The sequence below is a fragment of the Puntigrus tetrazona genome, chromosome 20 (assembly GCF_018831695.1).
Source record: "Puntigrus tetrazona isolate hp1 chromosome 20, ASM1883169v1, whole genome shotgun sequence".
Lineage (NCBI taxonomy): Eukaryota > Metazoa > Chordata > Actinopteri > Cypriniformes > Cyprinidae > Puntigrus > Puntigrus tetrazona.
Window position 1 is genome coordinate 15,187,482 of NC_056718.1, and position 24,885 is coordinate 15,212,366.

General features: G+C 37.6%; 1 protein-coding gene across 3 annotated transcripts in view; it reads right to left on the minus strand.

Moving 5' to 3' along the window:
* The window catches only part of ryr3 (ryanodine receptor 3), a 66,914-nt gene that overhangs the window by 1,770 nt on the left and 40,259 nt on the right, over positions 1-24,885 (minus strand). For 2 of the 3 annotated variants that reach the window (XM_043219957.1, XM_043219954.1), the window contains 61 exons: positions 23,515-23,618; positions 23,017-23,152; positions 22,711-22,894; positions 22,432-22,540; positions 22,182-22,302; positions 21,816-21,985; positions 21,291-21,511; positions 21,034-21,124; positions 19,761-19,901; positions 19,249-19,412; positions 19,090-19,168; positions 18,883-18,972; positions 18,627-18,773; positions 18,470-18,529; positions 18,102-18,177; positions 17,886-18,009; positions 17,645-17,760; positions 17,490-17,557; positions 17,251-17,372; positions 16,748-16,797; positions 16,593-16,653; positions 16,259-16,497; positions 15,505-15,586; positions 15,285-15,415; positions 14,790-15,107; positions 14,455-14,695; positions 14,201-14,288; positions 14,016-14,108; positions 13,710-13,880; positions 13,580-13,639; positions 13,362-13,496; positions 12,879-12,991; positions 12,085-12,181; positions 10,097-10,209; positions 9,940-9,991; positions 9,772-9,831; positions 9,552-9,651; positions 9,396-9,475; positions 9,248-9,324; positions 9,091-9,164; positions 7,692-7,709; positions 6,843-6,923; positions 6,489-6,577; positions 6,252-6,380; positions 6,061-6,165; positions 5,883-5,964; positions 4,505-5,805; positions 4,127-4,170; positions 3,891-4,056; positions 3,712-3,798; positions 3,398-3,598; positions 3,173-3,303; positions 2,358-2,400; positions 2,149-2,276; positions 2,011-2,071; positions 1,786-1,932; positions 1,565-1,699; positions 668-824; positions 454-518; positions 259-359; positions 75-126 (listed from right to left, as the gene is read on the minus strand). In XM_043219957.1, coding sequence (XP_043075892.1) covers positions 75-126; positions 259-359; positions 454-518; positions 668-824; positions 1,565-1,699; positions 1,786-1,932; positions 2,011-2,071; positions 2,149-2,276; positions 2,358-2,400; positions 3,173-3,303; positions 3,398-3,598; positions 3,712-3,798; positions 3,891-4,056; positions 4,127-4,170; positions 4,505-5,805; positions 5,883-5,964; positions 6,061-6,165; positions 6,252-6,380; positions 6,489-6,577; positions 6,843-6,923; positions 7,692-7,709; positions 9,091-9,164; positions 9,248-9,324; positions 9,396-9,475; positions 9,552-9,651; positions 9,772-9,831; positions 9,940-9,991; positions 10,097-10,209; positions 12,085-12,181; positions 12,879-12,991; positions 13,362-13,496; positions 13,580-13,639; positions 13,710-13,880; positions 14,016-14,108; positions 14,201-14,288; positions 14,455-14,695; positions 14,790-15,107; positions 15,285-15,415; positions 15,505-15,586; positions 16,259-16,497; positions 16,593-16,653; positions 16,748-16,797; positions 17,251-17,372; positions 17,490-17,557; positions 17,645-17,760; positions 17,886-18,009; positions 18,102-18,177; positions 18,470-18,529; positions 18,627-18,773; positions 18,883-18,972; positions 19,090-19,168; positions 19,249-19,412; positions 19,761-19,901; positions 21,034-21,124; positions 21,291-21,511; positions 21,816-21,985; positions 22,182-22,302; positions 22,432-22,540; positions 22,711-22,894; positions 23,017-23,152; positions 23,515-23,618 — 8,081 coding nt within the window. The remainder of the gene's footprint in view (positions 1-74; positions 127-258; positions 360-453; positions 519-667; positions 825-1,564; positions 1,700-1,785; positions 1,933-2,010; positions 2,072-2,148; positions 2,277-2,357; positions 2,401-3,172; positions 3,304-3,397; positions 3,599-3,711; positions 3,799-3,890; positions 4,057-4,126; positions 4,171-4,504; positions 5,806-5,882; positions 5,965-6,060; positions 6,166-6,251; positions 6,381-6,488; positions 6,578-6,842; positions 6,924-7,691; positions 7,710-9,090; positions 9,165-9,247; positions 9,325-9,395; positions 9,476-9,551; positions 9,652-9,771; positions 9,832-9,939; positions 9,992-10,096; positions 10,210-12,084; positions 12,182-12,878; positions 12,992-13,361; positions 13,497-13,579; positions 13,640-13,709; positions 13,881-14,015; positions 14,109-14,200; positions 14,289-14,454; positions 14,696-14,789; positions 15,108-15,284; positions 15,416-15,504; positions 15,587-16,258; positions 16,498-16,592; positions 16,654-16,747; positions 16,798-17,250; positions 17,373-17,489; positions 17,558-17,644; positions 17,761-17,885; positions 18,010-18,101; positions 18,178-18,469; positions 18,530-18,626; positions 18,774-18,882; positions 18,973-19,089; positions 19,169-19,248; positions 19,413-19,760; positions 19,902-21,033; positions 21,125-21,290; positions 21,512-21,815; positions 21,986-22,181; positions 22,303-22,431; positions 22,541-22,710; positions 22,895-23,016; positions 23,153-23,514; positions 23,619-24,885) is intronic. The other variant, XM_043219956.1, reaches the window with a different exon arrangement.

The following is a 24,885-nucleotide window of genomic DNA, read 5'->3' on the forward strand; positions in this document are numbered from 1 at the left end:
TTACAAACCCCTACATTTTGAAAGGTAGTGTATGTTAATTTAATAAGGCAGTAGTTTTAATTTAAGTAGATTACCTGACCAGTATATTCAGTCTCATCCTTGTTGATAAGATACATCAAGAAGAATCTGTTAGAAAGGAGTATTTCAATATTTAGATGTATTTAGTCAATTAAGAAAGCAGCTTAACAAAGCAAAATTGGTCTTTCTTTGCATATTGGATTTTTATGTTACAGTATATCATATACAGTGTTTACTCACAAATAGTTGGCCAGATTGTGCTCTTGTAGGGTATGGGTCTCAAAGCCGTGTGGAGTTGTATCAAAATAGTCATTCCCGATTCCGCAGATGAAGCATTTTGTCTACACCAAAGGAAAAAAAAAGTTAAATCGATAACAGACTTTTGCGACAGCGCTCTTTTTAGACCTTAAAAGAAGGACATGTGAAATCGCTCACCTCCATATCCTCTTTCACCTGCTCCTGCTGGTCTCTCAGCTCACCGAAGGCATCAATGATCAAACCTGGTTTGAAAATGAAAGCATTCACCATTATTTTGGTTTTCTGAATGTACGCAGAATGGATTGTGAGATTATGATGGGCTGGGTAGTTTTGTTGCTATTTAAGATCAGTGAGGCGTATAAAGAGTTTAATCAGGCATGCAAAACAGTACCCTGAATGATGGCCAGCAGAATGACGATGACGAAGAAGAAGAAGGTGATGTCAAACAGAATGCGGTAGAGCTCGTACGGGTCGCCGGCCGGGTCCTCGATTTCATCACCGATGCCACCGCCAGCTCTCACACCCACGTACATGTGGAACAGGTAGCACTGAGGAGTCATGGGACTGGTTTTAGTTTTCAATGATCGAGCAAAGTTGTTAGGGCGTTATGCACACAATAGTCAAAAGTTTGAGGTTTGTAAGATGCTTTTTCACCGAGACTGCATTTATTTGATCAAAAATACAGTAAAAAGATATCGATAATGCTGTTACGTTTTATTGCAATTTAAATGAGCCATTTTACAGTTTAATATATCTTAAATGTATTTTATTTCTGGAATAGCAAGATGAATTAGTCTTTTTGTTTTTTGGCGAAACTACGATACATTTTAATTTTTCAGATACTTTGTCATTTTCAGTTTTATTTGAACACATCCTTGCTGAACAAAATGATTAATTTCGTCCTAAAAAAAAACTCACTGACCCCAAACGTTTGAATATAATATGCATTAAATAATGAATGTACTGCATTAAATAATAATGTATTAAATAATGAAATATAAACGTTATTTATTTCTCTCATAAAGTTGTACATTTTCCCATTTCTTTTTAAAAGTGTTAAGAAATCAATGGTAATCTCATTAAATGAGGGGAAAAACTGCATTTAGGTCACCTAAGCATTTCATGAACATTATCTCATTGAATAAATGATTAATTCCTGAAAGTAGAAAATTTTGCATTCGCAATAATGCATACCCACAAATGGTTTAAGTCAAAGATGACAGCCAGATGGAAAACGACGTAATAATTGTCCTTCAAGGATCTTTTCAAAATGGAAAGCTAAACTCACAGTCATCATATCATCACACTTCATGTCAGGTGCGTCCTCATCCTCGCTCTTGTTGTAGAACTTGCGGAAGAAGTTAAAAGCCACTACGGTGTAGAGGTAGACCACAACCGCCAGGAGGCCCACGGTCAACACCAGCTGTTTAAATAAAGAAGATACTTTCATCAGATCAGTATTTTGGTGTAAAGCTGTACTACAGTCACCCCCTGCTGGAGGAGACTTACCTGTTTGCCATTATGAGTCACAGAAGACAGGATGGTCCTTAAGGTCTTGAAGCCCATGGCAATGTCCAGCAAATGAGCGGCAAAGAAGAAGTTATTGTAATGTCCCAGAATAGACATAGTGGTGTACCAGATCAGGTAGAGGTAAGACTGAAGATGAAATACAAAATGTTACTGTCCCGATACTGGATATTCTTCTTAATGTTTTCAAATCTGAGCCATACTCACGTTGTCCGTCAGCACCACCCCCATTTTCCAGATGTGGTACTTGGTATCAATTGAGCTCAACCTGCAATTAAAATGAAAACATGCCTGAATGCTTTAATGCTCTTTCAACCTAAATGTTTCCATGTCCCATCAGCTCACCAGGACAGAAGGGAGGCCTCCTTCACCACGGCCTCTTCGGTGGGGTCAAAGTCCAGAGCACTCTTATCCAGCCCCAGGAGCTCAGCTATGCGCTCGGCCCCATACAAGTCACCATATTTATTGATGACCTACAGAAGACAGTGGAAACTGGATATGCAGACAGTCCAGTGAATACAAGCATCTTCAAGTTTTGTATGATTTTTGCTTACCTTCCTCTTAACAAATTTGTCCCAGTAATTGTTAGGGAAGGACCTGAAAGACAGGTAAGGATGTTTGTAAGTACTCAAAGGATGCTCTAAAGAACTGATGGATTGATTATCAAATACTTGATGAATTACAAAGGATATGGTATACTAATAAACAGAATGTGGGTAGTTAGAAATTATATTCAAATAAAATTTATATAGAAATCAATCATAAGAATGGTGTCTATATTGTCTTTATTTTGCAGTTTGTATTTTTGACTTTTGACAATTGTCCATTTTTAGCTATAAAAATCCTTATATGCATATTTATTGCAGTTTTAGTTCTACATATAAACTTATATTTCATACGCTTTTATTTGTATTATTTGTTTAGTTTTTTTTAAAGAAACTTTTATTCATGAAGAGGTAAACAATAGTGACATTAAATGCACAAAGTTTTGCAAAATTTCAGTTCTTTTACTCATATATATATATACATATATATATATATATATATATATATATATATATATATATATATATATATATATATATATATATATATATATATATATATATATATATATATATATATATATATATATATATATATCCAATGTATAAAAGGCTGATAAAATCTTTTGTTCAAACTTTTGAACATAGTGTAATGTGTAATTATGTGATGCTATTTGTTGTACAGATGTATGTGAAGCTAATGTACAATTATTGTTACTATATAGTACTATATTAAAAAATTATAATAATATCTGAAACTGTCACTGTAATGTGAATGTAGCGCAAGGTACTGAACAAAAGAAAATGTTTAAAGTGCTTCTTACGGAGTTGCAATGACCAAACGATCCCACTGTCCTTTGATGTCATCATCAGAAGGCTGCTCGGTAATATACAAGCCATCAAACTCAAGTTTCCTAGCAATCTCCTTCTCACGTTTGAACACAACTAAAGGAACCTACAGTGAGGAGAAAACTAGGTTACATCAACGCTGGCTTTGAAATATTCTTAATGCTGATGAATATAACCAAATGAGAGGATTCGGGATAAACCTTAAGGCAGTAATATCCAACGACACAGAGTAAGGAAATGATCGTGTGCAGCACAGCCAAGAACGTCAGGGTGGGTGCCATGTAGCCAGTGCTCTCCTGAAGAATGAAGTACTCCATTCCTTCGTCGTCTTCATCACCTTCCTCCTCTTCACCACCCCAGGATCCCTCCTCCTCTTCCTCATCATCAAAATCTCCAGTCACCTTTAGAGAGCATCAATATTCAAAATTATTAGAGAGGAACAAATAGGTGATTATTTAAATTCAGTGTTGACCACAATCATGAGCACATTTAAAGTTAATACAAAGGTTAACACCTTGTAGAAGAGCAGGATGAAGTTGATGGCGAAGGCCACAAACAAGGCCAGAAAACGAAGGTTGTAGAAATTGCGAGCCAGGTAGTTCTACAGAGAAGGGATAAATGTTAATGTTTCACTGTGGCCACTCAAAAAATATTTACTGCATGACAAAGTTTGACAAAAGAAGCTTTTCTTACGAGCATTTTGGCTTTGTAGACTTCAAGCCCTGCAAAGAAGCTGGCCATGAAGGCTGGAGCTTCTTCCTTTGATGAACCATGTTTGGCTTTTGGAGCTGGTTTTGCTGCTGCTGGTTCCTCAGGAGTTTCCTCCTTAGCCTTGTCTTCTTTCTCCTGATTCTCAGTGCTAAAAACATTGCCAAGTCAGAACTTTCTGATACAGAAATGATCAAACAACATCTAATTAGTCAACTTACTCAGCTTTCTCTGGCTCGGATTCTGGCTTCTCTGCTGGTGCTTTCTGTGTAGTAAAAGAATATATGCTTTCTCAAATTTACATCATACATCACATAGTTGATTCAGACACCAGAATAGTAGTTTACGTTTTAAGGCAGATGAAATCAAGGTTCTAGGAGGTAGATATACAGGGTGTTTAATGAACTGAAACATCTGTTCAGTTGATGAAACATCTTCTCAAAACATTTTGAAACAAAAATTTCATAAAAAATAGTATTTGTTTGCGAAAATGACATGTGATCTAGGGCCATAAAAGCTATTTTAAAAACTGCAAGTCTATGCCTCATTTTCCTTCACATTAATTTCAAAATGGCATCTACGTAGACTAAGGTACATACCTGGCTCTTCTTTTTCTCAACAGGGGCACTAGACTCTAGGACTTCACAGACATCACCCAGACCAGGTTCTGCCCCATGCTTTCCCTCCTTCTTCACAGCTGGATTAAGTAGATCCATGATCATATCGGTTTCCAGCTTCTCAGCACCAGGACCAGTCATCTGGACCATATCTGCTGACACCACCAACTCACTGCTCTCAGTTTTTTCTGCTTCCATAACATCACCATGGATCCCAAACTGTGTTGGATCAGGCATGTTACCCAAGATATCCGTCACTTTCATGTTTTTAGCTCCCTCCACAAGACCCCCTCCGAACATGGAGGACCAAATGATATGGAAGAACCCAAAGATGATGCCGAAAATGCCTTTGAAGAACCCAGTGAAGAGCATCCAGAAGAAGGAGAAGAACCCTGTGATCATTTCCCTAATGGTAAGCTTCCTGAATTTCTTAAACTGTTTCTTCATACTCTTAAATGTCAGCATTTTACGGAAATTAGACATGCTCTTCTTCACTGAAGCACAGGCTGCAGTGAAGGCAGAGGCAGACTCAAGAGATGAGTCTTCCTCCTCAGAAAATCCCTCAAGCAGACTATGCAACTCCTCTTCTTCGTCCTCCTCAGGCCGTTCTGCTGCGTCTGGCTCCGAGATCTGAGAGGCCAACTGCATTTCAAAGATGGTGTCCTCACAGAAGTTCACAAATAACTCCATCTTCTCACTCTCACCGCCTTCGTTGACCACATCAAAGATGAATTGCCGTTTGGATTCTTTGACCTGAGGCTTTTCCCATTGGGTTCTGCTAGACTCACTGATCTCAAAGTAAACCCTCTCGATCCTCTTGGCACCCCCCATGATCTCAATACGGCCCAGGTAGGGCTCAAAGTAGCTGAGAACACTTTCAGCCAGGTCTAAGAAGGTGGACAGGCGTGAGTCGTGAGGCATATGCTCTGATAAGTTAGTAAGAAGCACAGCCACGTTGAAGCCGATGTCCTTGGCTGGTTCATGGAAGCGTTCCACAAACTCCTTGTAGTTGAACATATCATTTTCATCTGCCTCCACACAGGAGAGGAGAAACTCGATCTCAGACTGTGTGTATTGCTTTTGGCTATCCATAGACTTCTGGAACTCCTTCTTGGATATAACGCCTTTGCAATCTGGGTCGTACTCCTTGAAGTTATCAGATGTAGTGAGGTCCTTAAGTTTGAGGAACATGTCGAAGAACTTGAGGATCATTTCCACGTTGCTGGAGGACTCCACTAATGTGTCAACCATCTGCTTGCCAATAGTTCCATTCACCACATTACCTGTAACAAGCAGTTGATGCATTAACCATTACTAGTCTCTTAAATCAATTTTGATGTTTTTAAAAAAAAACTCTCACCCTCCAGAAGAGATAACATCATGACCACCATATCTTTCTGCAAATCCATCAGCTCTTTCAATAACTCGATTTGACTAGAATCCTGAAACAATTTGAAACATTCAGAGGCATCATATGCTACACATTACACATGATACACTGATAATTACTACACATTAACAGTGGCTTGACTGGTTACCTGTGACAGTTTCATTTGCATGTTGGCAAAAACATGCAAGAACCCGACCACTGCATCCCACAACCTGCTGTGTGCCAAACTTTGCTGATTGCCTATACAAGGGCCCTAAAATGAGAAAATACAGTATCATGAAATGCACAGACATCAACTGAACTCTAATGTAGTCTACCAGTGTATAGTATATGCTTTACCTGAATGTACTCAGTGAGTGAGTTAAAGATTTGTTTGGCTACTGCCAAAGCTTTGGAAAAGTTAAGTTGCCCAGCCTCATCCATGACATCTTTCCCAGAGTAATACCAGTAAAAATCACTTATAGATTCCTAATGTTGAAAAGAATTGAAGGACTGATGTAGAGATGATTCAAAGCTATATAATGAGAATTCAAAGCTATAAGAAACACATCTACATATTTATTTAATGAGAGTTACCTGTAGACGTAGTAGGTAGTCCACAGTACTAATGATGATGTTGACTGTAGTGGTGTTTCCAGTCTGGGTCCGCAAGAAGTTTTGGAAATCTGTTGAGGGAATTTTAAATGCAAACAGTAAATATTAAGAAATAGGTAATGAAGAATAGTTTAATAGGCAGTTTTTCGGTGAAATCTTGATTCATTGGTAACACCAGGATGGATATTTTATTATATTACAAAATATATAATAAAAATATAATTAATATTATATTTTGTTGAAAAAAATAAGAATACATAAAACATTATAAAATTATATATATATATATATATATATATATATATATATATATATATATAATTTTTTCATTCTTACCATTATTGTGCCCCTCGCATAGAAGTTGCAAAAACCTGAATAGATCCTTTGTAAATTCATCATTTTGCAGTACTTTTGAACCTTAAAACATAACAGGGAATTGACATTATTTCTGTGCCATATTTTTTAAAGCTAAACTAGATGACAAATTTAGATCAGTCTCAAGCAAGCAGGTGACTAGCACATTTTTTGGGGAGCTTGCTTCACTTAGGATGAAGAGCTTTAGATTGCAGGTTCACAACTGCATCCCAAGAACTGACTGGAAAAAGAAAAGCTTGTCGATTAATACACAGAAATGACAGAAATTTCAAGAAGCTGGGTTAGTGAGGTAACTTTCACAAGAATGGTGTACGGAAATACTTGACATGATTTAAAAAATTTAACACTGCACACATAAAGAGGGCATCTTGTTGTATCATATTGTACACAAAGTCATACTTGTGAAAGTTAGTCATGTGAGAAACCAGCTTTGTGAAATAGCCCCAGATTCACAGCATGGCAAAGCTCTTTGCTCATTTTGTAGCTGTGGTATAATCTTTAGCTGAGTGTACACCTCTTTGAACATGTATTAATTTTTTTCAACGCTGTATGAGTACAGATGATTTGTTCACATGGAAGACAAAATGTTCCCATTTAGTGAACTAGTTTAGTAAAGTTAGGTTAGGTAAATGAACCTGGCTTTAGTCTTTGTTCTGTCTTAATTCTGTGTCAGCATGCATTGGTCTCTACAAGCCAGCCCTGAAGAGTAGTGCATTCATATCACCAATAGCAGGGGAGAGGAAAAAGTTTCGAGAAATTGCGACATGCCAGGGTACAGCATTGCGAAATGAGTAGCTAAACTATATTTACCCCGCTCTCTCACGTTGACTGCAATCCAGTATAAAATGATGGAAAACAAACAAAGAGAGCAGACATAAGCAAATGGAGAAAGACTGAATATCAGAAAGAAATAAGAAGAGTCATTGAACTTTTAGTGAGAGAATGGACATGCAGTTACAGATGTACACAGAGTTTAGACGTGTTTCATGGAATGTAAAACCTCTTGTTTTTATTTAGATGCAATCCATAACAATGAAATTGAAGCAGGACCACATACTGTGTAACACATACATTGGATTATTCACTGGGATTGGACAAGGCTTTATTTGTTTAGTTGTAAGTATAGGGTCATCCTGCAAAATCAGTGGTTAAAGGTGTTAGTATTATTTTCAGTGCAGTGGTTTTAGTCATGTTCTGTATCATACTTGATGTCTGTTGCCTTTCATACATCTGATCCCATCAAATTCAGCAGTACAGATAATTAAAGCTATTGCTGTAGGTCAAACACACCTAGTCTTTCAAGAATATATCTTGGTTGTATTTCTATATATTTGGGTTGTATACATCTGGGTTTTATTTCACCCCAAAATTAATAGTGTTAAAAGGTGTAAAAATCATGCATATAATACATTTATGTACATAAAGTTGCATAAAAATGTACTCAGCTGTAAAAAAAAAACACATTTAAAGTAAATTACAGTAAGGCTAAAAATCAAATACTTAATTACAGTATGCTTGGGTACTTGATGTCTGTACATTATGTCCCAAAGCATTTTTTGGGGTGAATCAGGCAAACCAAATGTCTGGAAAAATATCTAATTCCCCTCAACTCTGAAACGTATTTAGAAGAATTATTATTTATTATTATTTAGAGGTAAAGTAAGCGAACCAAACAATGAAGAAAACACCATCAGCAATGATATTCATATATTCATATTTTACGTATTTTACATTGTTCTGACTTAATTAAGTGTGTCCTAATTACAGGGTTTTTTTTGTGCATAGCATAATGACGCCACTGTGGTCCTTCATTTCACCTTTGAAGATGAAGCCCTTTCATTTCTGGACAGTAAAACATTTAATGTTAATGGCATCCCATACACATTTGACACTGCATGAGGAGAATACTGCAACTTCCACTGTTGCAGTGAATCCATGTACACACATTATTAACAATGCGCTTCACAAAGTTATCAGAGTGCAGCATTTGCCAGCTAGCCAAAGGAAGGACCAAAACTGATACCACTTCCAATGCTATACAATACTTAAACTAAGCTAATATACTCTGCATATACAGCATACAAGCACAAAACTTGTGTAACTGCAAGAGAGACATAATGCAGATGTGTTTATCAAATACATTAACTAATTATTGACAGTACTCATTAAAAAGTGCTAAGATAGAGAAAAATAAAGCTTATTGGCTTACTTGACCCCTCTTCAGTCACCATTCCAAGACTCTCTGCCTTATTTTGTCTTTCAAATGCATTTAAATCCAGCACACTGAAAGAGATACAGAGTCACAATTAATAATTACTATAGGGCAAAATGGATAAGTAATAAATGAAAAAATGGTTCACACCCACCTGCAAGACATCATTAGTCCAGATAAACTTTTAAAGAAGCCTGCATCTCGTTTTTCCTTCAAATAATCCAGCATTTTCTAAAGAAGTTTTACAGCATTAACACATTTTTTTGAGACAAAATTCACATTTGCACAATCAAATTGTTTACCTGCTGGACAAGAACGTTGCCTCCATTTAGGATTGAAATGCCCAGTTTAAGGGTGCCAGTCACCATAGGACCAAGTCGACCTGCAAGCAAATAAATGCTGCTTTAGGAAATCCAGTAAATTGCAACTTTAGAGAGAGCAGAAATAGAGCCGTGTACCTTTGCTGGCACTGATCATCTGTAGCACCATCTCAGCAGCTCCACGAGCATGAAGTCTGGCCTGCTGGTACAGAATCTTCTGCTTCTCCATTTCTTTTTCCTGTGAGAGTCAACAAAAGCGTTGAAATTTACACTGCTTACACTCCATTAAACATTATATGCATTCTTTTTCATTAAGATTTTTATTTGGTACTTCAATTAAAATCCATGATTTTAATACCTCAAAAGTTTTTTCTTTTCCTTCCTCTTCCTCTTCTTCTTCTTCATTCTCAGCACAGCTCTGTAAATTAAAATATGGATTCAGCTGAAATTCTTTGAAATTTTTAAAATACAAATGAAAAAGGATTCATATGAATTAAGCATTAATTAAATTAAACATAACACTGACCTTTGCCATCATGTCAGCATATGCAATGTAAAGAGGATCCTCTTCAAGAAAACTACAGAAAAAAAGAGTTAGTTGTTTATCTATCATTGAAAAATTACTCCTATGTAGTACTCCTATGTAGTTCTATATGAAAATCTATATGTTCTATATGTGTCACCTTCTCTCCGTCAAAGCATTGTGACTGAAGTGAAGGATGAGCTGATGAAGAGGGTCTGGCTGAACTTCAGCTTCTTCTTCCTCTTCTTCCTCTACCACAGTCATGGGTGTTTTCTGCAGGAAGAGCCACTGAAGTTATCAAAACTTTCCCCGCAATCTGTTGATCACCAGTTTTCTTTTTCTCTATAACTCTATTCATCCCCTACAAGATTATTATTTTTTATTTTTTAGCTATGATCAGAAGTCTACCTTGGTTTCTGTGACAGTTACTATTTCTTAAAAGAGAAACAAAACAAATAATGGTGCACAAACACACTCTGACACTGCAATCTCTCTTTCACTCAAACCATGCTCATCTACCTTATTACCGGGGCTGGGCAAAGTTCAGAATTTAAGAATCGGCTCCTTTTCATTTAAGTGTACATTTTAATTCAGTTGGCCATGTCCCATAGTATGATGAATTGGAAATACAAGTACAGGAAAATACAGAATTGCAATAAAAATTAATTCAACAGCAGCTAACACTAACAGCAAAATAGTAATAGCAGAAATCTTATAAACTGCTAGAAGCGAAAAATTACTGCATTTTGGAAAATAAAACATGCATCAAAATTATCATTATCTAATATTTCTGTAAATATCTCATATGTTGCATGTATGATACCTTGTTTATAGGTAATTCATATTGAATAAATAAAAATGTATTAAAAACTACTATGAATTTCTTTAAACTCATTTTAATTCGGTTTAATTCTACTTCCTTTAATTCAAATTACAATTTCATTTTAGCTTCCTTTAAATTTAGGAGTTAAATTCTAAATTCTCAATGACGCGCAGCCCAATACAAAAAAGTTCTACAGTATTACAAATCAGGCCATACAAAAAACTCTGTTCTCCCTGATATGACAATAAACATATGAAATAAACACATTTGACACTTTATGCAGTTTATTTTCATTCCAGTCATTTTCAGCATTATGACTCCAATAGTTTGCTTCCTAATCTTGCAGCAAGAGGCTCTGGATTTAAATTAGACATGCAGTTATTTTACACAAAGACACACTTAGATGTAATCAAGATCAGTGTTTCCTCTGTTCAAGCCCTGTGAAGCCACTTTAAATAGAATCTTTAAACTTGAATCAGATGTGCAGATCGACTTGATTAAATTTGTTGGATCTTGGACATCCACTGGGCCTCAGCTGAGAAACACTTTTTGGGATGACACAGTGGCCTGAGCATGGTCAATGAAGTCTGATTGAATGTTCCAGAATTTCACCATTGACCAGCTTAGGATAAACATGCAAAATCACAAGGAGACACGGCAATGGAAATGGCTTTGCGGTGTGTGTATTACATACTACTGCAAAAAATTTGTTTTCATCTTTAAAAAATTATTAATAAAAAGGGTGTCCTCACAAGATTTGAATGAGTGCCAAATTATCAGTGTTTACCATTAATAACAATAACAATAAGAATTTAGTCCAGAGTCAATTAAATATTTTATCACTACTCAAAATAATTCCCGCTCATTATTAAATATATATTCGTAATTATGACGCGAAATATCAGGCGGGTCGATTGAACTTTAGCTGACACATGATCTCTACATGAGGTGAACATGCCACCGACTCTCACAACAAACGAGACTTACGAAAAAAAGACGACACCCAAAGAATAAAGCAGAGCGTCGCGGGGAACGTCCGCTCCTCTTACCACGGCTCCGCTGAAACGGACTGCTTTTCTAGTGAGATGGCGGGAACTGAGGCTCAGCCGAAAGTCATGCATGCCTTGGCTGCTGTGCCTCGGTCGGTAGTGTGTCACGAAACCAGCAGAGCTGAACACAGGCCAGGATGAGTACATGAGGCGGGCAGAGACGTGCTCCCGTGCCTTAGCGGGCACAGTGCTGGCCGCAGAACATTCAGCCGCCGAGAAGGCACCAGCGGGCACACACAGCACACGGGGCAGCGCTGATGCCAGCCCGGTACTTACTGCCAGGTCCTGCACTAGCTTCTCCTCAAAGGAGTACTCCTCTGTCTCTATCCAAAGTCTCTGATAGCCACTGAGGAAGAGGTTAATTGAGCGATGCCTGAAGAGTGGGGGGGAGAGGGAGGTTAAGAGGAAGATGAAGGAAGGAGGTGCATTGTGAGAGGAAGATGTACAGTCCATGGCCTCATCTGACTGGTCACCTTAAAGAGGAAGTCCATGAAAGCTACAGTTTAAATGATCACTGCTGAGGTCAAGAACCTTCCACCCACCCTGAAAGTTCCCGTCGCTATATAAAGCGAAGAGACCCGGCAAAAAAGGTGACCATTCAGAGTGGCGGCGCTAACTGTATGCTTGTGCTCAGCCCTTAGCTTGGAGAATGGAAGAGGAGGAGGAGGAGGTTGGGATCATGAGTTCTCTTAGTCTCACATTACCGTTAGCATGGAGAACAGACGGTCAAAGCTGGAGGTATGGTACACCTTTTCCAGCCAAACGTACCGATAGCCATTCAGGAAGTAATTATTATTTTTGTATCTGAAGTGTGTTATGGAGACAACAGAAAGGGACAGGTTTTAGGAGGAGGAAGAAAGGAGCACGGAAAAGCACCAAGTAAAACACTTTGCAGCATATTTAAACAGGAAAGAGGGAGTATAGAATGCATTCAGATGCATTTGGAAGGAAGGAATAGCTATCAAGGAAACTTTCAGAAGTTCCTATTGAGTCAGTGTATTTTAAAGCTGAATGCTGTGAATGAATTTTGCAGAGCTGTTATTGAAATTTAAAGGCATCTTAGGACACACCTTGGTAAGTTGTAGAGTGGTGCCATGCGGAAACAGGCCACCACGGCACGCTTTCTTTGCTTTGACAGCAGCTTTTGAAACACCATCTTCTTGTTCCTCAGGGGCTGCTCAACCTGAGAGTAAAATATAATATATGTATAAATTTATACAAATACTATACTTTATTTACTAGTGTTATAAAGTAAAATGTCAACAGGAAACTAAATAAGATCAAGAAGCTGAATAGCCTAGCTCTTTTGGAAAGTGAAACATTATGCAGCATTAATATATTAAATTACAAATATTAATCACAGAAATAGTTTTTTTTCTTAGCACTAAATAAAATGTTAAAAATATGTAAAAATTAACATTAACATATTTTAAAAGTATTGGTTATTGTTGGTCTTGATACCAAAAATTTTACTTCATTCTGAAGTATTAACCAATAAATAAGGTGTGTGGACAGACATTACATATCAACAGTCATTTTTATGCCTATTGTACCTGTTCAAGGTGGTAGACAGCAGCGGAAATGGCCTGAACTCTCTCCACATTTTGCTCTGGGTCTGGAGGTTCCTCATTCTTCATCACAACATCTCTGTAGAGGTTCATCTGCCATTGTACTGCTGGATCTGCTGACTGTGATGGCACAAGAAACCCAGCCAATGTCAACACTTCAGCATCTAATTATGTATGTTAAGTATTGATTTGCTTCTACAGACCTTCTCCTGAAGATGGAGGTTCTTTCTCAGGTAATCCTTAACCTCATCATCTGTGTCTTTCTGTAAAACAAAGAAATTGTTAAAGGTTTGTTCTGTAGAAGCATAATTAAAGAACAATAAATACACTCACCAGACTATAACGAATCTTGGCAAAGGAGATGAGCTCCTGGTCTCCAGGAGTGCACATGTTCAGACCAATAGGCAACATCTTCTTATGAGCTGCTACGATAAGAGAAGTCTGGATGGAGTACAACTCTCCTCTTCTCCTTTTTCCTCTTCTCTCTTGGTCCTGACCTCCAGACTGGTTTCACAAAGCAATATGTCACACATTAAACTCATGGCTGCAGCTCTTATTATGCATTTTATGCTAGGTAATTAGCTCAGAGCTTTTGGGTCTAATAACTTGCTGGTAATCACTTAATAATATCAAACTTACTTTTGACATCTTCGTCTTGCTGTCTCCAGTGAGGAACGCCAGGTTGTTAATTTCATTTTGCACCACAAAATTTTGCTCTTCCCTTTTAAAGTTCTATGAACAAAGAGTAGAAACAAGCTATGGAAATATTGAAATAATTGCAAATAATTGCAAATATTGGTTGGAGATATACAGATGTAACTCACATGGGATTTACACCAAAGGATGAAAATCTCTGACACCATATTGAAAAGTTCAGTCGAATCTGAATCTGGTTGCTTCAGCCATTTGGATCTATTCAAAAGTGAAATTAACTTATTAACAAAAGTGCAGTCAACTTATCTTTATAGATTGCCATTTTCGTAGCAGCAATTAAACTTAATTGTTTCAGACATAGTGGGTTAAATTTTTGCTCTAGGCATCAAAATGAACAATTTCCTCTCAGGTCATGGTGCAATACCTGTTGTTGTCCACATAACGAATTAGCATTGGATAGAAGGCATACAGATCCCTGCAGAGAACAGCAAACTCATCCAGAATCTGCAGTTCAGCTTCCTGAGTGTCTGCCCTGCTTTCAGCCCTCAACATCTCCTCTTCAGCCACCACCTTCACGGTTTTCTTCTTCAATTTCTCCAGCGTAGGCAGGAAGTGTGTTCTAAGAAGATCTGGGCTAGCCTTGCTAATGATAGGCTGGGAGTATACTACATAGAAAAGAGTTTACAGATATTTGAGAAGGCATTACAATCATCCTGTATCGAAGCATGCTGATCGCTACCAGTTCAAGTTCACCCTCACCTGCAAGTCTTTTCATCCAAGGGGCATTATCAATGCCAAGGTTGTTATTGAGAATCTTAAGGATATTGCCCAGGATTAGGCTGAGATGCTCAGATGTGACAGTTGTGCAGCAATTGGTATCAACTGGAGAGTTTTCTGGGCCTTTTTCCCACCAGTAAGACAGGTAGTTACACAACATTGGCAGGATGACCTCAATGACCTGTGGCATCTCTGAGTAGCGTGCTCCAGATTCAGAAATGTCGCCAATGTCCTTCATTATGCCATCCAAATGGGGCATCTCAGGACACATCTCATCCACAGTGTCTGGCATGCTCAAAACTGTAAAATTATTCGGTATTAAAGCAGCGAATTTAACAAATTATGTTTTTCTTTAAAAAAAGAACTGCCACTGTCACCAAAAATCAATCTGCCTATTATGACTGGCAGCAAATGAACCATATTTTCATTATATGGTTTCTACAAATCACACCAAATGATCCTGCCAAATATACTCACTAGCTCGTTCTCTTGGTGTCTTGGTGTTGAAGACAGATTGGGGGTTGTGCATATTTAGGTGGGATTCCAGGAAGGCAACAGGCATGGCTCCCACCAGTGTGGATAAACATTCACCAAGCACTGGAAGCTGCCTGTAAAAACCCAACATAGTTGTCTCAGTTTCATGAAGAAACGGATAGAGAAGTTCCAAAAGTTTCTTCAGAAATTAAGTTTTTTGTACTTTTCCACATAGATGTTCTTGCCAGTGCCCAAAGAGTAGAGGCTGGTCAGGATGCGGTAGCAAGACAGCTGAATGTCATCCACTGAAACATACAAATGCAGTTATTTTGAGGAATATACTAATTTTATAATCAAATACATAGTATATTGAAGTAGGTATGGAAATCCAACTCCTCGGTATTCTGATTCCTTACATTACATTTTATTTTCATACTTTTCAATATATAACATATTCTATTAAAGTATATATTATAAGATCATTTGACATACAAGATAATTGTGGGATAATCTTGATACAAATATATTGAAAAAAGTAACTATTGCAAATAGTGCGCTTACACAAACTTTTTAAAATTAATTTTCTGTTAATTTAAATTAATTTTCTGCATTCCTGTTTTCTGTTTATCCCGTTTCTGTAGCAATTCAGCAACAAATATAAATTCTGGAAAAAGTATTATTCTGGAAGTCAGCATAACTTCCTTATCACTTAGCATTTAATTCAATTGAGAATGTTTATCATAATAATGTCTAAGCATAAAGACATCAGAAAATAGAGATAAGAAATGTTGCCGTAATTATTTATTTAAGAGTTAATACTGAGGTAAAATGGACAATTATGACTATCTCATAATAGTGTAAGAAGTCATTATGAAAAAAAGGAGACTTTATTACACAGGTTTCTCATTATGATATATTTTAAGAATCGACTCATGAAAACAAACATCACACTGTAGGTCAAAGAACAGCTGACTTACATAGCAGCTCTGCTCCAAACTGGTGTTGGGTGATATGCTGAAAGAGAACCGTCAGGATGGGCAGCAGGGCCACTGAAGTGTAGCTGATGATCTGGGTAACGCCTTTCATCTGGGTGCGTGACTGACCCAACTTCCCCAGCTTTAAGTTCTCCAATGTCTTCTCCAGGTCTTCTGCTGCATTCTCAAAGAACGTCCTGACACCAGCCTTCACCAACTCTGAGCCAGACTTCATCACAGTCCTATGGGTCATAACAGAATCAGTTCAAAACCATTGAAACATTACCCACTGTTAGCTGGTCAGTGATTCAGGCTGCAATGAAATTTTGCTCTCTACCTAAAGTCCAGTGAGCGTGACAGGATGTGCAAACAGCTCACCATGGTGGTGGAGTCACTTCCTGAAAGAACAGAGAGTCTTAAAGCTGTAAAATGAGGTTTGTCAGGCAAAATTTCAGTTTTAAAAAGCATTTGAATACTCTTGAGAAGTCTTACCAAAGAGTGATATTCTATGCCTGACAAGGGCTGCCAGCTTACAGAATAGACTAAGGAAGAATGATTAATGTTAGCATGAATGTACTTAAAACAATCCTTGCATCTGAATATGCAGAGAATATGTAAAAAATGTCAGAGAACTCCAAGCTTGATGGTTCCTTTCAATGTTGCCACCTTATGAATAGTTGAAAAGTCAGTACTTCACGAAATTCTATATATACACTGAAGGAATAGGAATTCTGACACATCCTGGATACAACCTGAATTCCGGAAATGTAAGTACATTTTTTTAATTGTTAATAAAATAAAAAGGATTGATGTGATTTGAAAGTCTTTTAGTTTTCATTTTATTCCAAAAAACATTTCTGGAATTCAGATTGTATGTTTATACTATTATACATTATTATTCTACTTCTTTAAAACGCACTTATATAATATCCATTTATATGATATGGATTTATATTATCTTATAAGAGAATTTGGCTATATCGTAACAGCAGCACCTGGTGATCATCTCCTTCTCTTTGTTGGATGCGTAGCCACTGCTGCTCAGGCTGATGTTGGGAGATGACAGGAAGTACAAGCAGTGGTTTTTGAAGTACTGGTCTATGACGGGCAGCAGAACCTACATTGTAAGCAATCAAGCAAAAATATTTTAAAAGCTGGCCTTTGACTTTAGTGGAATATAAAATTTCAAGACCGTTCTGAGTAAGAAAGTGTTTTCTTGAAAACCGAATGCTACCTTAGCAAAAAACTTGATTTCTTGATCATGGGGAGATTTTTCTGTCTTTCCACTGCTTGCCAAAGCCTCTGAAAATGTTAGGCAGAGAAAAAAACTGCATAACATATAAAATTTTCCATCAGTCCATCAATCTGATATTCATAATTTTTTCTCACCAAGGTGGGCGATAAACTCCTGTGCAGAATCCACATAATTCAAGAGCCTCTTGAGGAACTTGTAGGCAATCCTCTTTTCCATAGAAGAGGAATCCTGCTCCATGTCCTTCAGACCTCTGCATATGCACAAAAAAAGTTAATACAGAGATTGCAAACATCATGTAGTATAGTGGTTCTGAGTTTGTTTTAAGGCCCAGACTGGAAATCAACAAATTTAGAAAAGTTTTGAGAGAACACTGACCTGCTGATGGCATATCCATTAACCTGCAGGAATTTAAAGAGTTCCTGGGCCTTCTCTCGATCTCTGTACTTCTCCTTTGCAGTCAGTGTGTCGTACGGTACCAACAATGGATGACTTCCTCCTCCTTTTCGATGACAACACACAGTGAATCAATGCATCTGGGACAGCTTAGACAGGATTGAACCAAACAGACTTTTTCCAGGAGAAAAGCTTCACCTTTACTGTCAAGTTCCTTTTTCTTCTTCTTTGCCCAAATGTTGTGGTAATTTTCTGCGACTGTTTCAACCATTGCCTGTTGTAAAGATTACAGTGAAAATACAGATTTAATACACAGTATATGAATTATCTGCATTTCCTTGTTACACGTTGCATGCACTTAAAATGATAATAACAATTAATGATGCATAATTACATGCAAGTAACCCTAAGCCAAACCCTAATCCTAACCCTTACCGAAAAATATGTACATGTAGTTAATTTATATTACTCAGTACTTAAATGTTTAATTACACTGTAACAAGGACACCTTAAAATAAAGTACAATTGAAATATTCATTGCACAGAACAATTTGATTCACACTTGCCTGAAGTTCTCTTGATAGAATAACATTTTCCAAATCTTGTGGGGCTGGAATAAACTCGCCCTGTAAAGTGGAGAACAGGCAACACAATGTGCTAAATGCTTTGATTTGTTTACAGACACTACAAAGAAATAAACAACTTTGTGCTATCTAACATTACCTGAGAGGACTCTGATATCTTGCGCTGTTTTTCTGTTTCTCTTTGCTGGAACATGGCTTCTCCTTCTTTGGTCCTCTCAATGTTCCATCCCATTGCCAACATGCTCTTCAGAGTCTCTTTCACAGGATAGCGGTACGTCTCCCTTTCCTATGCAAAGCGACAAATTTAAATACATTAAAATTCATCCTTTAATTCTGCCATTTGTGCTAGAGACAAAAATCAATACAGAAGAATGTGATCTGGTTTTTATGTGTACCTTTTCACTCAGTGCTTTGTACGGTTTCAGAAGTGGATGAGTTTTAGCTTTGTCATCTACTTTATCTCCCGCAGCCCAGCCGAGAGCGATCTATCACCATACAAGATAAAACAAGCAGTCATGCTTTGTCTAATTCAACAGAAGAACAGATCGAGTGGCACAATAAAAGCTGCAAGATTAATGGGATGAGTTTTAACAATGTCCAACCTTCTCAGAGGACCATTTCTCATGGGAATGCTCAGCAAACTTGCTTGCTATATAATCTAGCTTTTCAGGTAGCGAGATGCTGAAAGACAAACAGTATATTGTGTAGTCCATAGAAAGGTCAAATGAAAAGATTCTGCATGCAGTTTCAGTAGCACTTACTTTGCAGTGTTAATAGGCTGGGGGTCGAAGTTGCCTTGTGCATCCACAGAGGCCTGCTTAACTAATGCGGAGCCCGGGCTGGAGTCAACATAATCAGGTGGTATGGCACCAGCTATGGCACTCAGACATGGCATGGCCATTTTAAAAAGCTCTGCATCATATTTCTGTTAAACAGACAATGAAGTCAATGAGCAAAGTTTGATCAAATCTTTGTGGACTAACAAAATAAATGAAATAATTTAACATTTTATAGTGGTGCTTTCAGTTTGTTGTTTTAATTATTTTTTAATTATTGTTTAATTGACTAATGTTTGTGTCACAACAATATAATATAATAATATTTTTGAATCCTCTTGGCAGCATTGTGCAGCAAAAAAATAGCAAAAAAGAGCAATTTCTAAAAAGGTCATACAAGTTTCACTGAAGTTTTATTTATTGGCATAAAAATCATTTAGTCTGAACACATTGTTTGCTTAACTGCAGCCCAGATTCCTACTAAAGCATGTTTGTACCTTTTGAGAAAGAGCATCAAAAAGTCCCCAGAAGAGTTTCTTGGTGAGGTGGAGTTCCTCCTCCGATGCCATTCCATAGCTGCCCAGGCCTGTTGGCAGACAGTAGTACTTCCAGTTCTGCTCATAGTGATTGGTCAACAGCTGCAAGGGTAAACAGATATGCGGATTTAAGCTGTCAACATTCAGAATACTTTAAATTATACTCTTCAGACAGATTATTTTCAAACTGATTTTTCTACTTGGACTTGACTTGGGGAATTTTTTCAGTTTGCATGTCTGAAACATAATTTAAAGGTGTGTGTTCTTCTGCCAAGCCCTCTTCTGATAAATATGGTAGTGTGGTTATGATAGGGTGAGACAGCTGCCAGCAAAGAGACAAGGTGCTGAAACTTTGAGGAGATTACAACCTGCTCACACCTGCCTATCAAAGGATCATGGGTAGGAGAAACTGTGGTGACTAATAGTGACAGTTGCATCAGGTAATGTGTAATCCAGATGCTCTGTGTGTGTGTGTGTGCAGGGTGTGTAAAGCTGTCAAAACACATGACAGAAGTTACAACCATGAGCCGCGTGACCTCACTGTGGTGAGACATACTTTTCAATGAGGATGAAGTGTGCCCTGTTATTGCTGTGCATTTGCACAAGCTGTCTGTGTTGTTTTAGCGCCTGTTTAATAAAATATTGTTTCGCAAATCATAAGCAATGGCAAAAACAGCCACAAGATTCATTCTGAACACGAATCGCATAAAACACATATTTTTGGATTTTTGGATATTTTTGGATTTTCTCCACTTTGTGATCATCATTTAATGAATCACAGCTGCCATGATCTGCAGAAAATGTGGACAAATATATTTTTAATGGTATTAAAAGGACCACAATAATTGCAAAAACATTATGCTGAGTTTGGTCAATAAGTTGGAAACTCCATAATGGTTTACACACCATTTTAGTGATTTTTTTGTTGAAATGCAAAAATATTAAGCAGCACAACTGTTTTCAACATTAAAAAATAATATATAAATAACAATCAATTGTTTGAGCATGCAATAAAGATTATTATTACTATTATTGTTTCTGAAAAAAGTGACACTGATGACTTTAAAAAATATTTTTAATAATATTTCACAATTTATAATAATATTACAGTATTTTTGATTAAATAAATGCAGCCTTGGTGAGCAAAAAAGTTTTCTTACAAAACATTTAAAGATCTTACCAACCCAACTTTCTGAATAGTAGTGTACTTATATTTACGTTCTAATAAACTCACCTTAATGGGCATCTTGCAGTACTCTGAAAGCTGGGGAACATCAAACACAAGACGACGCAAAAGTTGCTGTAGCATTGATGGCCTCAGATGCCTAAAGAAAGTATAAATAACATCAGATGGTACCTAACCTACATTCCAGCAATTTCTAATCAAGAAAAAGTATGGCAATCTATATAATGAAGATGCTATTTTAATTTCCCTGAGAGCTGTGCAAACCATCCCAGCCACTCAACTAAAGGTTTTCAAGAGGTTCTTACATGCAGATGGCCAGTAGACATTCATCAATAGCATCTCTCTGGGCCTTGGTGAGTGATCGGCCCTTTGAGAGGCGATAGATGGTGTGCAGCGTAGAGTCAACGAGTGTCGCATAGTGCTCGGTGTGAGCGAACAGATGAGCACAGCGGGTCAACAGTGGAAGCACTGCGGATCCAATGTAGCGGTTCATGGCCAGGGCTGTTTCTGTGGTCCTGAGCACCTCCTGATGGATGCAATAATAGCATGAAAAATAAATCCTCATGTAAATGAGTTGAATGTAAAATATTGGAATAAATAAAAAGGAACCTTTAATAATATAAAACCACAAAATACACTCTTAATTTGTAGCTAAATTAAATGGGTTCTTTTTAATATTCATACACTATCCACTTTTTGCCTCTGCTGAATCACCATATTAAATGGTTGGCATCACATGAACCTCTTAGGCTTTTTCACGCAAGGCATGATAAATTTATGTCTGCGACTCTTTTTTTTGTGTGTTTTTTTGCACTGCAAAGCACCCTTACCGAGTCCAGGGAGGCTGATGCTCGCAGGTCTGGCAGGAAGCCCACCTCCAGCAGGTGCATCAAGAAGCTCTGGTCGTCAATACCATAGACACGGTCCAAGAAAAGCACCATGGGTGACTTGTGCTCCGGACAGAAGCTGGCATTCATATCTGGCTCTGTCACAGTGCCATCTAAGCAAACGAGAGAGTTAAAACAAAAAGACATTAGGGCTATAATGACTGCGGAACAAGTAGCACAGATAATGAGACACGTAGGGATGAAGATGACATTGAAATAGTAATAGCGTCAATCAATCCTTGGCACATAATGAGTTTCAGAGATGATGTTTTCAGACTCGTTCAAAGGCACCTAGTGACATGTACAAACCTTTATTGACGACCGGCATTTTGAGTGGAATACTGATAATTCCCACCAAATCTTTAGTGGGAACTAAGGAACGGAGGATGGCACGGATACGCAGTGCTTCGCCTTTGCCTTTGTTTATAAGCTGTAAAACAGCAAAGGTATAATATTAAAGTGATGCCATGTACAGTGCAACAGAACTATAGTGAAGGAAACTGTGAGTTTTGCCCCTAGCTTAGTAAATCGATAAAATGTAGCAGAAATGAGCACTCACATGCATCTCAGGTGCACAGCGGCCCAGAAGATCAATAAGGGCTGAGTAGAAAGACATAATAGAGTTGCCCATGTGGGCGACCTCCTCCTCCTCTTCATCCTCTCCGATGCTGTCAAAACAAAGAGTGAACAGGCTTATTTTAAATCATGCTCGCTCGTTCTTGAGGTCAAAGCGTGGGGTGGTAGGACAACTCAAACTACAGCTCAGCTTTTCAACTCAACACGCCTAACATAAAATGGCAAAAAATGTAGATGTGAGGGAAGAATTCAGTAGTCTTACATGGGTGCAGCCCCCTCCGGTAAGTTAGGCAGGTCCAAAGCGGGATCTTCTGAGATCTTGATGGCTTCCTTCATGGCAGCAAGTAAACCTTGCCCTCCCTCTCCTCTGAGCGCAGGCCCGAAACACTCCGGGCGCCTAATCAAAAGCTTTACCACTACATTAGCGTTCTCTTCAACACTTTCGCCTGAAATGACCAGAAGATACATTCCATTGAATACAAAATGTTTATGTAATGATAAAAATCCTTTTCTGTCAACCAAGACAAAAAAACTGTGAAAACTCATCTTTGTGGTAAAATGGACTAACCGTTGACAAAGACAGCAAACCGTAGGAAGGATAAATAGCGCTCTCCTTCGATTGGGTTCCAGCCAATGTCTGGGTATCCCCTGGCAATGAGCATCGGGCAGTTCTGTAAGCCACAGCCTGCCAGATATGTCACCACCTGAAAACACACACGGACAGAATCCAAAATTTAACTAATGGCATTCAAGATTGGCTTAGCCAAATTTATTTGGCAACCATTCAGTCGGTAACTTTATTTGGCAGTGCAACACAAAACATCAGTTACCATAGCTTGATCCACGCTGCTTTTTAATCCGATGATGCTCTACTAAAAACTCAGTGGCTGTCACAACTTTTTTACCTCAATGGTAAATACACCATTAAAAGTTTATTTAGCATGTCTAAACTGCTTTTTTTTTCTTTACAAAAAAGCCTTGTATATAAATTACATTTAATTGTAAAGAATTTTCCTAGGACTGCCACATGAGAACAGATGATGTTGTACTGATGTTGGACAGTTACCTTCTCAAGATCAGGTTCCTCAAGCGCAAGAGCTAAACTGTTGTTGTCCATCACAGAGGAGGCGGCCACATCTAAAGGTGTAGAGCCTCTCATGGCTGGACAAGCTAGACAAATAGGAAACAGAGATTATCTTCATATGGCCAATAGGGATAGCAGATTTTTAATAAGGCAAAATCACCAACAGATGGCAGTCTTTCCTTTTTTTCAACTAGGTATCTCATCCTCTTGTCCATGTGATTTATATTATGCTATGCTATAAACATACTCTAAAATATCTTCAGTTTAGTAACTATTATTATTATTAATTGCTTAAATTTTAAGTTATAATCTTTGTATTAATTATTGTTTACAACCATACATTTTAGCATATTTGAATGGATTTCTGATTACAGCTTAATTCTGCTGCTACTAATAAAAATGTCATAGATAGCACTGTAACTGCATTACACTATTAATACAACATTAAGAAATGATAGCATAAAATTGTACATTTATCTATGGATGCAGCGCCCGGTCTTATCTTCATCTGATTTGATCTGTCCTGACATTGATCTGGGGGTGATAAGGCCTATAAAGGGGTGAGTGGGCTCTCAGCTGCTCATTAATGTGCTGTTATAGGAAACGACTCCTGCAGAGTCAGGTGCTCTCAGCTGCACAAGCTATTATTCACAGTCAAAACAGTGCACTGTGCGGGGTTGCCAGATCTTGCTAAAAAAAAACAAGAAGCCTGAAATAAATTATTTTCCCGATCATCATGAGTTTTGTTTTTAGGAAAGTGTTTATGGTTTAAGGATAAGTCTTATAATTTAAAGAAAAATATATTTTTTTAAAGTGTCAAGAAAATAAATTATAATGTTATAAAGATTCCCTTAAAAAGTCAAATCTGTATATTAGAATAATTTCTGATCATGCAGGAATGAAATATATTTTACATTTTTAAATATATTAAAATAGAAAAAAACTTTTAAAAATTGTACTGTTTTACTGTACATTTGTATCAGATAAATGTTGTCTCAGTGAGCATATAAGAGTTATATCGAAAGAATAAGGGAAGAATAAAAAACAAGAGGTAAGGGCAAACAAACTACAGAGATTAATAATAATTCACAGAGTGTGGCTCAAACAGCAAGTGGGGATATTTAATAACTGCTATTAGAGACCTTTTTTGTGCTCTGGAGACCGAACACCGAGCTGCAACTTCCGACTTTTGATGGGGTGTGTACTGTAACACAGCATTTGCCACTAACCTTTGAGTTGCTGCCCTCTGCGGTGTATGTGTGGCATATCTAATTTTTGTGCCCACAGCTAGCATTTGCAAGCTGAAATACGTGACTGTGGTTGTAAATTAAGACTATAAGAAAAACAAACTAC